The following is a 16515-nucleotide window of genomic DNA, read 5'->3' as shown; positions in this document are numbered from 1 at the left end:
CTTTTTCTTTGGTTAAGTGTTACTGCAATGGAAAAGCTTATGGTGCACCTTCTTAATGTAGCTGAGAACTTGAGACTGATGTGCAGCCACAGGGTTTGTGATGAAGATAAAACCTTCCTCTTCCATGTCAGCTGTGGATCTTGGCTTTTTTTCAAAACCTTCCTGTGACGTAAGCAAAGTGCAGGAGTTACTAGTTCTGCCTTCCCTTCCCCGTGCTGTTGCGCTAGCTTCACTGGGGAGGCTGCCGGCAGTGGAGCAGCCTCCTCTGTCTTCTCTGGTCAGCTTCCCCATGGAAGTTCCGTTCTGCTTCCACGGGTGGCAGAGGTGCCAAAGCTTTCTGGGTAGATGAGCCTTCTCAGACTGATCTGAGGATGAGCACAGTGCTCAGGAGAGGAGTTGGAACATCACCCTGACTGCGGGCAGTCTGGTCTCTGTGGAGTGTATGAGCTCAGTCGGTGACACCAGTCACGTGACGGGTAGTTCAGGTGGTTAACGTCGGTAACGGTACCTGGGGCATTACTAAGCTACATGTTCAGTTTTGATCTTTTGGAAGTGCCTGGTCACATCAACGTATTTAAAAGTAATTTTAAATCTAGAATTTCTCAGTTACAGCGTATGAACTAATAGATGTGACATGCAGGCTATGCTTTTAAAGATTTAGTCTGCTAAATAGATTTTTTTTTTTTTTTTGGCGGTATTGTCATGGTAGTAGTACAGGTGAGGAGAGGAACAGTCCTGGAGATCTGTTAAAGGTGTGGGCGGAAGATTCAGGAGCCAGTTTTGCTTGAAAACTTGTGCCTGTTGCTAAAGAAGTTGGTTCAGTCGAACTCTCAGTGAACGTGACCAATCCCACCCACAGGGGGTGACAGCAGGGTGGTCAGTACAAGGGAATGCTGCGAAGCAGTAATGAGCCCTCAAAAGTTCAAAACCCAATTCTTCTCGGGTTCCTCTTCAAGTACAATGCCAATGCAGCTTGTGTTGCTAACGGAAAAGGGCGGGAAAAGAAATCCATGTGAGGTACCTGCGGGTGGGTCAGAGGGAGAAGCCTGAGCTGTTCCAAGCTGAGGAAGCCATGAGGCGTTTGAGCAGCAGTGAGTTCAGTCAACATACCTGAGGGGACAACAGTGGAGAAACAACCAGAAGGTGGTGGCAGGTCATCGGTGCGAGATGGTGCAGTTCTAGAGCTGGAAAGTGAGAATTAACCAAAATAGATTTTTAGGAGTTTCCACAGGTCCCCAGGCTAACGAGCTGATGAGTCAAAGTGTGGTCAGGGAGCGCAGGCAGAAGGCTGCATGTAGCATGAAGCAAGTCTGATAAGCCTAAAACTAGTTGGGAAAACGAACCCTGCTCAGAACAGAGACAAGTGCATGGATTGCCATGAGGCAGACGGGAGAAGCGAGCACGCTTGCTTTTCTTGTCCTCCCCAACGCTTCTGCCGGGAGGCGCGGGCTGGCTGCCACGGGCCAGAAGCTGCTTTGTAGAAACTAACAGCCTGTAATTGTCCGTCAGACACAACCCCGGGGTCACTGCGACCCTTTTGCTGAGGCAGCTGGTGTCCTGCACTGCAGAACTCCATCCTGGTACCAGAGTTAACTGGTGTGAGGGAGGTGGAAGGTGGGCTCCGTGCTGGACCGGTGAAGGCTCTCTCTCAGGCTTTGCTTTTGTCCTCCCTCTTCTTCCCCTCTCCACCACCATCCCTAGTTGACTGCCTAATGGGTACGACATTCCAGTCCCGCACACCAACCTGTGGCTGTTGACTATGAACTTTCAGGCTATGTTCAAGCAGATGTCAACTAGAATGACAGACTTCAGGCTTGCTGAGGATGATAATCTCTTTGTGCTTTTGTACTTGTGACCAGCAGGACATACCTTGGAGAAGCAGAGGAGAAAAAAGACAGGGCTTAGTGGTGTTGAGCACTAGGATTCCTTGCAGCTTTTAAAAAGCTACTACAAGGTGTATATATATATAGCAAGAGGACAGATGAAGTATTGAGGGAATGAAGGACCAGACAGAAGCGATGGTGTCATTTGCCTCGTAGTATTTCTGTTAAATGAGCCATAGACGCCAAGTGCCTCAAGAAGCACAGCAGAGTAAAACCTCAAGAAGGAAAAAGGGAAGCAGCACTCAGCACTTCCTAAAACAGAAAACCCTCAAGGCTTTTCTGTTCCCTGTGGGAAAGGTACTGGTGCTCACTCTTCTTGGTTCTTACCAGGACGGAGGCGGCTCCTCCTGGGCCGGACCAGCACCTCCCCGGGTGGCTGCCTGGTACGCAGGCAGCAGCTGCCCTTGACCTCCCCCGGCCCAAGAGCAGTGTCAGGCGCCCCGAGCTCCTCCTGCTGCCCCCAGCCCACCACTTCCCCTGCCTGCCCGCCCCACTGCTGCGCCCACCTTGCTGCCCACCCACACCGCCCGCAGACCACAGCAGTGGTTCTGTCCTCCCATTACGATGATTAGCAAAAATAAACCCAAATACCTCTGCAACGTTTCTCTTGAAGATGGAAAAAAGAAAAAAATGGCAGCCAGTAAATCACAGCTTTGTCACTTGAAAATCTGCAAGTCTATCCTTCTAACCCCATTTCTTTTCAGGCTGCAATTCACAGAATCATTGCAGGGGTTGGAAGGGAGCTCTGGAGACCATCTAGTCCAACCCCCCTGCCAGAGCAGGACCACCTAGAGCAGGTCACACAGGAGCGTGTCCAGACAGGTTTTGAATGTCTCCAGAGAAGGAGACTCCACAACCTCTCTGGGCAAATTCTATGCTCAATTGCTTGTCCTCTCAGAAGGCAGCCTCTCCCCTTCCTTCATCTTTTGAAATACCTTTCCCCAGTAGTAGTCAAGAACTATGGTGCAGAAATAACAAATGCACATCCCAGAAGTTCCTGGGCCAGTGAGCCCAAACTTCTGCTGGCACCAGGAGCCTTCAACAAGACCTGACAAAGCTGGTTTTGCAACTGCTCTATCTTTATCCCCTTTGCCTACTCAATGCATTAGCCTGACGTCAAATTTAGTCCAGCAGCTCAGCAGGTGGAAAACATTTAGAAGCCAAGAGCAATCAGCATTTTGATTAGAAGAGCTCACTGCGCACCAAGGGCCAAAGTACCTGCAGCCCTCCACACCCACACGGTAACAGAGCAGGTACTGGGCAGTTACCTGCCACAGCGGCCAGTAAAGTACCGAAGCACGTGCCCCTTTCCAGCAGTCACGCGCCTCACGCCTACTCGCAGTTCAGAGAGGACAAAGATGATGAAAGCATCGAGCGCAGCTGAAGGTGAAGGCACGAAGGGCTGGAAGCCGCACCCAGGGCCGCCTGAAGTGGTACGAACAGGCCCTCTGCCCATGCTCACCAGCAGCAGGTTTATTGCCATGGGTTTGTCAGACCTCGATCTCCCGTTATAAACACAGCATCTCACAGCGGCACCAACTTGAACACGAAAGCTGAATCAGGTTGCTATGTTGCTTTCTCCTCCAGCATAGGCCAGGAACAATACTAATCATCTAAAGGAATGAAAATATTTAGACAAACCAGACTGGTGATTTAGACTATTTCAAGATGGTGTCAGGCACATCTTTAGCTCAAGCCAACAGCATTAAGCGCTCCCCTGATTCAGCCTCACCTTCAAGTTAAACACAACTCTGAATACAGTTGCCTTCATGAATGAGCCTCAAAACCAAGTTAAGATTTTAGGTCGCTGCTTATTTTAACAAAACCGGCCTTAGTTGGCTTAGATTGCCCCCCTTTTCCATGCCTTACTCTCAGCAACTGCATGATTCGTACAAAAACTTGTTACAAAAATATGCAAAGTAGAAATGACGTATAAAACCCCACCACGTACCAGTTCATATTAAATAGAGGTTATTGGAGAACTGAGGTTTATCTGAAACTGTCAGAGGTCAGTGAGTGCAGACTTTAGATCAGGTCTGTTACGGAAGGTGCAGGCTGGAAACCCTGCTGCGTCCAGTGGAAGAACTTTGATCAGCAGTACTCCAGTTTACCTTTTTCCAATCTAGATCCTGTTGGGGAGAACGCCAACAGGAGATGGGAGACGTGAAGTAAAGCGTCATACGTACCACACGCTGCGACGACACAATCCAAACCCCATTTAATTAGAGACACCATTAACTGTGCGCTTTAGCGCCTGGCCCTCAGCTCCCATCAGTGATGTCAGAGGGCAGATTTCCGACCTTTCCTCCCTTTAAAATACCACCAACAAAACACTTCCCCTTCCCAAAGTGACTCTGAACGTTTTGTGCGTATTTTATAGCAAACATCAGCAGGATTACCAGACCAACCCATCAGAATAACAAAATAATATTCTTAGTGGTGTATTAAAAAAGGAATGTGCAAGAGTTCCTCCTAGTTCAAACTACAATACTTAGCATTAATGAAAATACTTGCATAACACACACTCAAATAATTCGGCCATTTTCCAGTTAAGAGAGGATATCAGGAAACCTTAAGGTGAAACATTTCTTTTCCCACAAAACAGGCTCTGAAGAGTTTCTCCCTAACATAATGCGCACACAACAGCATATTGTCCATTAAAAAAAATATTTAATGCTGCCAAAAAGTATAAAAATACAGTAAGAATGGCAGTACAAAACAAAATATTTCCTAATTTATTTCTTTTACATCTTTCTACATTAATACAAGCATTATAAAAACACAAGATGGCAAATTCTTTTGTTTTCCAAAGTAGCACACTGCTGGTGGTCTTCATCCCCTCGCCGCGGTTTACGCTGTGAACAGATAACTGAGGTCTTCTTGGTACTTAAGAGACCTCACTCTTTGTTCCCGAAGAGGGGTTCATGTCTCGCTTTGCATGTCAATAATTTGCAGTTTATAGCTGCAGAACAGTCACAAGTCCCGAAGGCTTAGGTGTCGGTCAGTCTCGGCCTGCGACACACAACGCAAAAGAAAGTCACCGATTCAGTACACAGTATGGAAAAAAGAAAAGAAACAAGAACAGACAGCGTGTTTGCACCTCCCTACAAACACCAAACAGCTTCTCATGCCCTCCCTGAGGCGACTACCGGCTGCCGCTCGCCTGCTGTGAGCGCTCTTGGGACGCCGTTGCTTTTCCAAAGGTGTCTCCGTGTCACAGCACAAGGCACGGAGCTGCCAGAGCGCCCAGGCCTCGGCCCAGCCAAGTGCTGACCCGGGCATTTAACCACCAGCGCTGCGGGTCCCCAGAGGGACCCCAGAGGGACCCCAGAGGGCTGCACCTCCAACCGGCCTCAGCCCTGCGGCTTTGCGGCCAGGCGCGGCCCAGGCCCAGTGGCGCGGCAGTCAGCACTGCTGGGCACAGGGGCCCTGCAGCGAGGAAGGCAGCCACCAGCAGGCATCTTGTCCTTGGGCTTCCCCGGCACGGCTCTGCGCCGAGAGACGCATAAAAAGACCTCGGGACTTACACAGCAATACGAGGCAAACACTCAGTTCTGTGAGCGCTGCACTGACTTACAAAGCAGCTCTCTGATTGGTTAAGACAGCCTAAAAAAATTCTTCCAAGTATTTATCTTTCCAATTTAAATAAAGACTCAGACAGAGATGCAATTTTGAACGCATTTATTTTTCGTACATAAAAATGAAAGACTGACCTAAAAACTTTGGGGGAAAACAAAAAAGCCCAGGGAGACCGCTGAGTGTTACGTTAACTGCAAGTTTGGTCCTCTGACTTGAGCCACTTGGCCATGCAGAAGACTTCCCCTTTTGTCACCGTTAATTTAGTTTCTTGTACAGTCCTCAAGTGTCTCTGGTTTAACTATGACGCCAAACAGCAAACTAAATAATTTGTTTAACATTCATTAAAGCTAGCCAGGCCTTTGCATCGCCTGCACAATCCAATCACACGTACGTGCATACACATTTACACCTCTGCCCTTTTCAGTGGGATATAAACCGATGCCAGTAAACATTTTTACTCAAGGTTTAACAAAATAAGCTAAGTTTCACTCGCAACACCTTACTTCCATAAAATAAATCTGTAAAGTTTTTTTTCAAATTGCTATTCCACACTGAATTCATTTTACTTAACACATTTCAAGAAAAATACAGATGTACCATCAGCTAAGTGGACTGTCCCTGCACCAAGAACATCAACAGAAAACCTACAGGACTGATTCCAGATTCGCAAACCCCTTGCAACAGAGGTCCAAACGTTTGTTAGTGGGTTGTTGTCTTTTTAATAAAAACGTGCACAATTTGTACAGAAGCGTTCATCTGAGGGTCAAACATTGTGGAATCAAATTCAAGGAAGCCCACTATGCATCGAATATTCTGACTGGTGTATTTCCAGAACAGAGGGGAAAGCCCGACACAGAAACGCTTTGAATCGAGCGCAACAGCATTTGCGAAGCAGCACAGGACCAGCCAGCAGCTTGCCCAAAACTGGGGCAGGGGAGGCAGGAGAGGGGTCAGAAGGCACGTCCTTCAGTTTTACTCTTTCTTTAAGCATCTCCTACGATAGAGGTCACTGGGATTGACAGTTCTTCATTTTGGCCCATATTTGTTCTTATTTAACATCCAAGTTGTGCAAAACTGCTGCAAGTTTAAATCCTACAGAATAACAAAGCATCACAAGGGCTCAGTTTGCAGTAAAGAGAACAAGCCTCCCCCAGAGTTTGGTTTTTAAGAATGACTGACAGACCAACAAGAAGAATTTTACCAAAATTATCTCCTGGAATGTACTAAGGGATCTAGTGTTTAATCTCCCTTCCCACCCCCTGCTGCCATGGACAATTCACTGCACAAAACAGTTTTGTCCAAGACATGTATCAGTTCGTGGGCCTTAAATTATTAACAGTTAGACTCTCAAGATAGATATGACCGTGGAACCAAACCACATTTTTACAGATCAACTGTTGAATGTGCAAGTCCTGCTTTATTGCATCAAGAAGGGAAAGATGATGCAAGATGGCCCCCTCCCGCCCTGCCCTACCCAGAAAAGAGGAATGCCTGCTTGGATCAAGAGAACAAAAAAGCCAGAATTTAGAAGATGGAATCAGGAAAAAAACAAAGAGACAACTTGACAAGCCACAGTTAGAGCTCAGTGTCCGCAGGGTACTGGTGGCCCAGGAAATCCTGCTCATGCAAACAGAAAGGTGATAAATGACAGTGTGATTTCAGTGAAGGTTTGCCTGCACCGTGTCCTTAGCTGCTTTTAATAATTTAGAAAAAAATCTGGAATATTTCTGTTATAAAAGCATTTAATTACATTCCATGTGTTTTTCCATAACCGAAATATCTTTTATAAGGCACATGTTACACCTGCCATCAGTTACAGCTGATACTGAAAAACCCATCTTGCCAATTTCAAGGAAAAAAAACCCAAACGTCTTTTGCCAAGCCTCTTGTTGGCCAAAAGAGTTACTGTGGTTGTAAAAGTTACGAAATGTCTGAAATGTCTGAAAATACGTAAGCTGCCTGCCTATACGGTGTCACAGCCATCAGCAGGGCATTTTGCTCTTCCAGCTCTGCAGCTGGTCAGGAATGGCACAGGACAAACTGTCTTGTTTTACAGACGCAGTTTCCCAAATTCAGAACTGTATGAAACTACACTTGTTTTCCTTATCTGGACCCTTAAGCATTTTTTTACTATATAAACAGTGCAGTCCAAAATAGCATTGCTATTGTGAAATGAGAATTTCAGAGAGTAAACTCAACTGAGCTTGGCATAATACATGTCAGACTATTTGGGCCCCACGCCTGGTATGTTACTACTAAGCTTGAATGTACTGGAAACCTTTCAAGTTGATTCCTTTGGATAAGGAGCAAAGGAACTATCTAGCTCTTTTAGTATTTTTCAGCAGTAAATTCAAGAAGTGCTTGACAAAAGGAGGAAAAAACCCAAGACAAAACAAAAAAAAAGGAAAAAAGGAAACCCCCCCATAAAACCCCATACCCAGCAGAAAACCACCAAGCAGGAAAACGAAGGGAGAAAACACAACTTCTCTGAAGTCACCCAACAAGGCAACGCTTGAATAAACACAATCCATGTTTCCAAGTGCAGTCCAATACTACAAGTTATTAGGTCTCACCTTGAATGACAGCAAGCCACACACAGCCCACGTGACCTCTGTATTCAAGGAGAATTTAAAGGAACAGAAAGCGATTTGTGTTGAACTACTTAGGAAGCGTCACCAGCCAACTAATGGCAAGGGAGTGCTCAGCCCTGTTAACGTGCCTGCAGCACTGGTATTCCCAAACTACAGCCGTTAAGTCTCGCCTCATTAACACAGTGCCCGGGAACCTGCGAGGCAGCGCTAGACTTTGTCACGTGGCAGGAGCGGCTCACACAGCCGCACGCGCGGGGTATGGCAGGGCGCTACCCACCTTGGTTTCTGCCACCACCACCCCTGGGAGTCCAACTACAGTCTCCTTTGATGTGCTTTCTACACCTATTACTGATGACTTAATTTTAGTCTTTCTAGCAATTAAAATCTATAGACACACAAAACAGTAGGTTTCACATTTAATGGAATGTCAGAACTTTAACAATGTTGGCCTTCAAACAGAGCTGAAGTCTGAATACATTAATCAACAGTATGCTTTTCAGTGGGGGCTAAGTTCTCAAAAGCCTTAAAAAAAATATCAAATTTCCAATCCTTACTTAAATAATGAAAACTACAAAAAATAAATAAGGAATGCAAATTAACAGAGTAGAAATTGGCAAGTGCTTCATCAGACCCCTAGCTGCTCGTATCATAAACTGGAGAGTCAAGATACGGGGAATGGTTGCACTATTACTTTCATGCACAAATCATAATTACATTTAGTTTCAAAATCCAATTTTTTTTGGTCAGAAATTTGTACAAACGGAGCTTTTAAAAGTACAGTGAACTACAAAAAGATTAAATAGGCAATTATAAAATATATTTATCCTAGGTCATAAGAATATAAAATGTTTACGTTCATGTCACTAGTACATTACACATTACACACATTTAAGTATAACTTCTTTGCATTAATAACGTAAATGATACAACACTGTTTATTGCTTATGTCAGGCATGTAAATTTAAATCCAGACAGCCTTCAGTAGCTAAACCTCTGTGGTTCAGGGTTTGCCTAAGATCTGGTAGAAGACCATTTTAAAAAGTGTATAAACAGTTGCAGCAAGTTTGTACCTGCTCATATAAACAAAAAACCATCAACTCTGTTGGGGGGCAGCAGTTCATTTTTGTAAGTACCTGCAGTAGAAAGTCCTGAGATGTTGACATGGGATCAAGTTTACATCACTTCTCTATGGTATGTAACGGTCTGTACCCGTTCCAGTAAGGAGTTTACTGCTTCAAGTCACACCCCTAGTCATTAACTAACAGCAAAATTAGCTGCTGGAGCAGACAGGCTTACTGTTTACTTACAAGGAATGTTCTTGAAAATACATTTTCCAGCAAGAATAAGCGCCAACTAAAATCAGTGCACCAAACCCAATCTTAGTGAGAATAGGTTTCCAATATAACCACCTTTTTCTTTTTCTTTCAGTCTCATTTAGCTTCTGCTTCATCTGCTGCAGCTTCTGCGCTGTGTTAGCTTTTCTATCCTCTCGCAGTCGTTTCCGGACAGTACTTAAAGAAAAAAAAACAAAACAACAAAGGTAAATCTTCAATTGTAGAACAGGAAAGAAGGTTATTAAAACACTAAACCAAACTGCTTCCCAACACACTCCCAATAGTTAACCCCCAGGAGCACATGGCAGCAGTACATAAAATCTAACCCAAGCGATCTTTATCCTGTTATAACGACCCCGATGGGGACGGTTCCAGGTCAGTGAAGCCCCATGAAGTAAATGACGTAAGTAAGGGTGTACGTGGTGCCTACGTGTTCAGCAGGGAACGGGATTAGCTTCTTTATCTGAGTTTATCTCACCCCCGCCAGTGCCCCATTTGGTGACTGAGGTTTTTTGCACAGAGGCTGCTTTGACGTGCCATGGCAGGTACTAAGTGCAAGCATTCACAGTATTGAAGCATGTGCCTCCACCGCAGTGCTCACACCAGCCTCACCGACATGTAGATCCTCACTACGCTGGTCTGCACGCAGATCTCACACTGCCCACCTCAGGCTGTAACCCAGACCTTGATCAAGGACACGGGCTAAAAATCAGTTGTGTGTGATGACACTGTCAGGGCCACCTGTAGTTCTCATCTCCAGCAGCCTCCTCACAATCCCTAAGAAAGCATAGCTCCGACACAACAGAATGCTTTTTCCAAGTCCCAGCACACAAACACCACACTCACACCCATGTGTCCCCCCGGCTGGTATGAGGCTCCTTCAGACATCTACAGAATCACTGTCATTCTCCCTGGAAACACTCCTACAGACACGGCACGACAAACTCGTGGGGGCCCTCAGCAAGCAGTCTGCTCCTCAGACCTGCCTGCTGCGCCGCCTCCCAGGCTGCAGGCCTTTGGGCCTGACGCTGCCTCCTCCTGTGCACTGCACGGCCTGGCACAACCCAGCCCGGGTTCTGGCTCTGGCTCCATACTTGGGTACCGTCACTGGGGCAGGCCCAGGGGACACAGTGCCTCAAGGCACGGCAATTCAGACAGCAGTTCCCAGCAGGGCAGCTCACAGCCAAGGCACTAGTACTCACAAGGCAGAGAAAGACAAATTCACATGACACAGCTAAACCACAGAAATCATCTATTCACCGTAGTAGATTTCACATGAGTGGAGGGTGACATATGGCTTCAACAACACAATTTCAGTCACCATACAGAAAGTGGCAGGTGTTAAAAAGCTTTGTGTTTCTGAGGTATTGTACATTTTTCCAAAAAGAAGTTAGCATTGTACCCAAAAATCGAATTATGTTGGGCACTTTTAGGTCCTAGTTCACGCTGCACAACAGAGTTCACAGACAATCTGTAGGAAAATGCTTTCAAGCGTGAGGCTTAGCTGCTTCAATTAGAGACATCTGTTTTTCTTCTCTTGACCTTTAAACAATAAAACTTTATCACAAGGAATAACTGAACTTGTACTTTTAAAATAATGAAATAAGACATTCAAATGCCACCTGTCCTTTACTGAAGAAAGATCTAGAAGTTTTCTTACGATAAGACAAGCGTAGAAGAATTCAGCCTGTTAAGAGAGTGTATCTGCCTTCTAACAGTTTCTTCATCTCGCCTACCTTTCAATGTTTCCATCCATGATATCCTGAACTTTAGTGGACAGGTCAGTATTTATTTTCTCCATTTGATCTTTGTTCTCCAGGCCTATGCTGTTCCCATTGTACTTCTCTGTGGTTATTTTGGTCAGGTGTGGAGGAGACTGTTCAGAACTTGGCGCTTGGTCCTCCTTAGAGAGCTCCTTCCACCGTTTCTGCAAACAAGAACATATTTCAAACATTGTCCTAACACTGAAGGCCCTCTTTGCCCAAGATGTCTTCCAACAGAACAGTCACAGAAGCACGTTAAGGAACTCCTAGACTGCTAGATGAAGAAATCAGGTTAGGTGAAGATGCATCTTCTCCAACGATGATCCCTTCTTGTATCTCTACCATGAAGGCATGAGGCCACTAACTGTGGGGTTTGTAATGTCCACAGTAGCTCCACAACGACGAAGCAACTTGTCATGTACAGTCCTGCAACTGTCCAGCACTTTCCATCTCCCTCTACTCTCTCCGTGGCTACGCTGTGCTGTTACCTTTCACAGCTCCATAACACAGTAGGAACCTGTGTGCAAGAACTGCAAAAATCTGCAATGCCAATGAAAAAACATCTAGGGTTATTTATGCCAAAGTCGTGGCCTACTATTTCACCTAGTGATCCATTAGCCCAGAGATCTACTGCATCATAAAACAGATACCTTGTTTTGAGAAGTAATCTGAAATGAGATGAAGAAAAAAAAAAAAGTTGGAAGTAAAACTGGTTTGCTAGAACTCTGTCCTAATGGGTAACTGTCCTAATGACAAGTCATCTGAAGATTTCTTGCAACAAAATTTCATGCAGAAAAAAAGAGAGAGAGGTAACAGGAAGGAAAAGAATTGCCCCTAAAAACCAATCAGCCAACCTATAAAGATGTAGAATAGCTTGGAGGGGAAAAAAAAACCAAACAGTTCTCTTTAAATGCCTATGATAAGAAAGATGAACTGAAAATTGACTCTTCACAAAATGAACGTTAGGTTCTTGCCTGTGGAATGAATTCAAGACTGCTGGTCTAAACTAAATCTCAAACTCAAGAGCGATGTCACAAAACCCAGCTACTTGTAAATGAACTGCTGGCAGAATGAGCTTTAACAATGAACCGACTCCTCCATCACAGAGGAGTTTCCAGTATAGCCCTAAAATTCACAAAGGGAGTCTTCATTCACAAGACACTTCACTCAGAGGTTTTATTTGTTTTGTCTTAAACAAACATAGAAAAAATGGAAAAAGAAACAGCCAGGAACAGATGGCAATCCACTCAGCAGCTCCCTCTTACTGTCACAGAAAAAGGCCTTTTGGAAGACCTGGTTATGTCCATAGAGACTTGCTGGCTAAAATAAATACTGACTCCATGTCGGATGATAAGCTGCACAGGAAGAACTGAAATTAGAGACAATTGTACTGATCATGTCAAACAGAAGGAATTTCCTACCAAGAATTCCATTTCAATAATAACACTAATAACACTAGCTCAAATGGCTGGTAGTTGTAAGTCAACTTATCTATGACAAGACTACATGAATGGCAGGACTGGTAAGATAACGTGCAACTTGGAGCAGACAAAGAAGATTGTGTTGTTAAATTACTTTTGCCATTTTATGATAGTACCCACAACTTTACACAAAACAACAACAAAAATGTACCTCAGGAATTAAAGTACTACACTGTGTCTTGTGAAATGATGTCTGGAAGAAACAAAGGGGTGATGAAGTTTGATTTAAGAACCACAGCCGTCCTCAAAATTATAACCAAAATGCCTGCGTAGGGGAGCTAAGACTTAGGGCCTGTATTGCCTCCTGGAACAGATGGAGACAACAGAAAGGCACATTAAGATGTTCAGCTGACAGAATCAGGTGAGTGTCAGATACAGTTTTCAGATTCACAGGTTTCAGTACAAAATGATAATGTTCTTGTTCTGTCTGCAAAATACATCTATGGATCTAAGGAATTCAGCCATCTTTGTCCTTTCAAAGAAGCAAATTTGTTTTCCAGAGATTTGTTGCTGAAGCAATATTAACTGATCTTTACTACAAAGGAGTTTTATAGAAATGAAACCTTCCATCTTGTTCCACCTCACCCACTTTATATAGTGCAGTTCTGTAGTGCAACTAGGAAGCCGGTAATTGTTTCAGCTGCAGCACTGCTCGGTGGCACATGGACCACATGCCTCTGCAGGGCTTCAGGGCAACCTAGACAAGTGTATGATCTGTCCTTTCATGGGTGGAAATCCCATCGGTGCTCAATGAGGGGAAGATACTCCTCCTCCTCCTCCTAGGACACAACACGAGTGCTGCAGTTGCAGCCACTAGCTGTGAGCAAGTAAAGGTTCAAATACACATTGTGTTCGTCCACACAGTTTACTGACTTCCAAAATCCATGGAGATGTCAGAGATGAGTATTTGAGTAATGTTATTTATATTAAAGAGGCGTTCAAGGACTTCATGCCCTCCCCATCACTAGCAGAGAGAAGTAAACACCTCTTAAGCTCTGGACACTGTAACTATTCCCTACAGGGAGGAAAAATTATCTATCTGACTTTGAAAGCAGAAATACTCCTATTAAGTACTGCCAATCGATTTTCTGCACATGACCCTAGGGCCTAAAGAGGAAAGCACCAGGACAACTGCCTGGACTGCAGAAAGATCATCTGAACCATTGTAACAAGAAAAAAAAAAAAAAAAAAAAAAAGAACAAATGAGAAGTGTGGCTTCTTAGGCATTTTCTTTGTATGAAGAAATAACACACTTGAACCTGACAAGCAGTATTCTGAGTTGACAATGCCCCCTTGTATCCAGAAACAAGAAATCCCATGATCTAGATAGCTAAGTGTGGGAACCAGAGCTGCTCACAGTTTGGAGCACGGCTGTTCAAAAAACAAAGCAGAAAAATGATTAGAGAGAATACCCTCCTACCACCAGGAACAGCTTCCAGCAAATAGAGAAGCTAAATTGCCATCAGTGTTTGGATGAATCATGCAGTCTTCTGGTCATAGGGCACAGCTGGCGGGCTAGCAGCACACCACCTAGGTGTTGATTTGTAGTTGTGCGAAGTTATTTATCTACATAGCAAGTCAAGAAACACTTGTCAAAGAGAAGAATCTGACAACTACCAGAACCACACAAAAGAGGAAATGTCTTCTAGCTGATCTGTTTCATTCATGACTTTAAGAAATCAACAGACCAAAAAAGCCCTAGCTTGTTTCCCAGCCGCTCCTCCCAGTCCTCCCTGCCTCCCAGCCCCAGCCATTTAAAAGAGCCGTAGCTACTCTTATATCCGCAAGCCACGCTGGTAACGCCACAGTGAGATTTGGTAATCTGTTTGCCCCAACACTCCTTCTATTTGGCTAGATTCTACTGACTGTAACACAGACTTTAAAGGATGGCAGGGGGGAAGCAACTTTACTAATAAACGTGATCTGTAGCAGCAATTTTATTGTTAGGAATATATCTAACGAAGATCAAAAAATACTAAAAAGACCCTTGCTATTTTTTCAAAGCGATACTGGGCATTACTTTTGCTTTTTGGTATTGAAGATATTGATTTAAACTTTTTTTTTTTTAAAAAAAAAAAAACACATTTGTACAGACAAGGGGTTTTTATATTTTATCTAAGAGGGCACAAATACATGGGATTAAAAGTTTAGCTGATAGAAGGCGCTGATCAGATACCCTCCAATACCTTCTAGGCATCTGTTGAAAAAGGCAAATTATTTAAATCCCCCAAAGATACATGTTTTAAAACAGTTTGGAGCTCATTCTTAACTACTGTTAGCAGCCTACTGTTCATGTTTAAATACATGGAGCTAAACATTTACCTGTATAGTTGAATCCCCCATTATAAATTTTGCCCCTTCTATTACAGCCATATATGAAAATCTTAGTTGATCAGGAGTCTGAATAAGTCCCATTCGATATTTTCTCATATCCAGTAATACCTTCTTAATATCTACAGAAAATGGGTCTTTTTTCTCCATCTGTAAAGAAAGTTATGTAGAAAGCATCATTGCTACTGATAGAGACAACGTATAAAAAATAATTACAAGCAAAAATTAGTCATAAAATTCAATCTAAAAATTAATTTCTTCATATTATGTTTCCACTAGTTATACACAAATTTAACATCTCAAATTATTTCTAAATTGTTTTTACAGGAAAAAAGTTAACCATCTAATGAAATTATTATTAACAAATCAATGACCATGTACTAACCAAATAAATCAGAACTGGCATGTCATTAACTAAAACGCTTTTAAAGCCTTCTGACCAAAAAGGCCCATCATGGGAGGGGAGGCGGGGTGTCAGAGAAAATGACCCAATGCTTACCAGAACAAGACAAGTGTCTACTAATGAAAACGTGCCGGAACGCCCTATCCCTGCGCTGCAGTGAACAACTGCAGGTCCGTGTTCAGCACTCAGTGACCCAGACTCTCTGACTTTGAACAGGAAGTTCAGGAATGAAGCTGGGGATTCAGGAACTCCGAAGTCTGGCCATGTAGTATAATGAAAATGAAAGATCATCCTGGACTCACCACTCTAGAAGTGAAAACAAATAAACAACACAACTAGAAAGTATTCTACTTTTGTTTAGTTAGCACACATTTCCCTGACCTAAATCAACAGCTATTTTCTATTTCAAACCCTCCACGCATCAAACAATCCAGTAACTTGCTTCAAGTTGGATGACAACCAACAGTGCAACCTGAAGAAGCTTTTGATCCGAGTTGGTAGTTTCCCCCTTTGCAATTATTACCATACCCATTTCTTTCTTCTCCTCGAACATCCAATATTTGCTTTACTACTTGCTCCCAAATAATCTTCTTTTTCTACCATTAATGCAGCTTAATGGCTGACAGCAATTATTAGACTGATAGCATTAACAGGACTGAAAATATACCCATCAGCATTGCAAACACTCTCCACTCTTGCTCAGAGCAAGTTTTAGTATCAAGAGGTATTTGCATCTCTGTTACACTAACCACAGTACTGAGAGGAGCAGGAAGCTTTACGGAAAAGGCCTCTACGAACCCATACAGTAGGATGTCTAGCGGGAATTCTGATGGACAGATTTGTTCTTTGTAAGTAAGAAGGACTCCAAAACCATGCAGTTGTTTCAGAACCATGCAGCTCCTCTCCTAACATGACCAATTAACCACACGCATTGAAATGACAGCAAGAGAGTATGCACGTATCTGAAAAGCTTTGATGACAAATTTGGATCATATCTTTACGGAACTCACTTCAGAGCTGCTGTTAAATGCTACTCTTTGCCACAGTGATTTTGAGACAACTTGATCACTGATTTAGCTCAGGAATTTCAGAAAGGTTCGGTTATTTTCATTCTCCCTCCATTTCATCTTATTTTCAACATAGATTGAAA

General features: G+C 43.7%; 1 protein-coding gene across 5 annotated transcripts in view; it reads right to left on the bottom strand.

Moving 5' to 3' along the window:
• Nucleotides 1-4531: 4531 nt before the first annotated feature.
• Nucleotides 4532-16515, bottom strand: part of PTPN2 (protein tyrosine phosphatase non-receptor type 2) — a 30733-nt gene continuing 18749 nt past the window's right edge. For 2 of the 5 annotated variants that reach the window (XM_086472504.1, XM_086472506.1), the window contains 5 exons: nucleotides 15462-15671; nucleotides 14954-15112; nucleotides 11124-11314; nucleotides 9361-9564; nucleotides 4532-4895 (listed from right to left, as the gene is read on the bottom strand). In XM_086472504.1, coding sequence (XP_086328630.1) covers nucleotides 4874-4895; nucleotides 9361-9564; nucleotides 11124-11314; nucleotides 14954-15112; nucleotides 15462-15671 — 786 coding nt within the window. In that variant the 3' untranslated portion in view covers nucleotides 4532-4873. Of the gene's footprint in view, nucleotides 4896-8456; nucleotides 9565-11123; nucleotides 11315-14953; nucleotides 15113-15461; nucleotides 15672-16515 lie in introns of those variants that run through there. The other 3 variants (XM_086472505.1, XM_086472507.1, XM_086472508.1) reach the window with 3 other exon arrangements.

The sequence above is a fragment of the Leptosomus discolor genome, chromosome 13 (genome assembly GCF_034619465.1).
Source record: "Leptosomus discolor isolate bLepDis1 chromosome 13, bLepDis1.hap2, whole genome shotgun sequence".
Lineage (NCBI taxonomy): Eukaryota > Metazoa > Chordata > Aves > Leptosomiformes > Leptosomidae > Leptosomus > Leptosomus discolor.
This window is presented reverse-complemented; position numbering and strand designations above follow the sequence as displayed.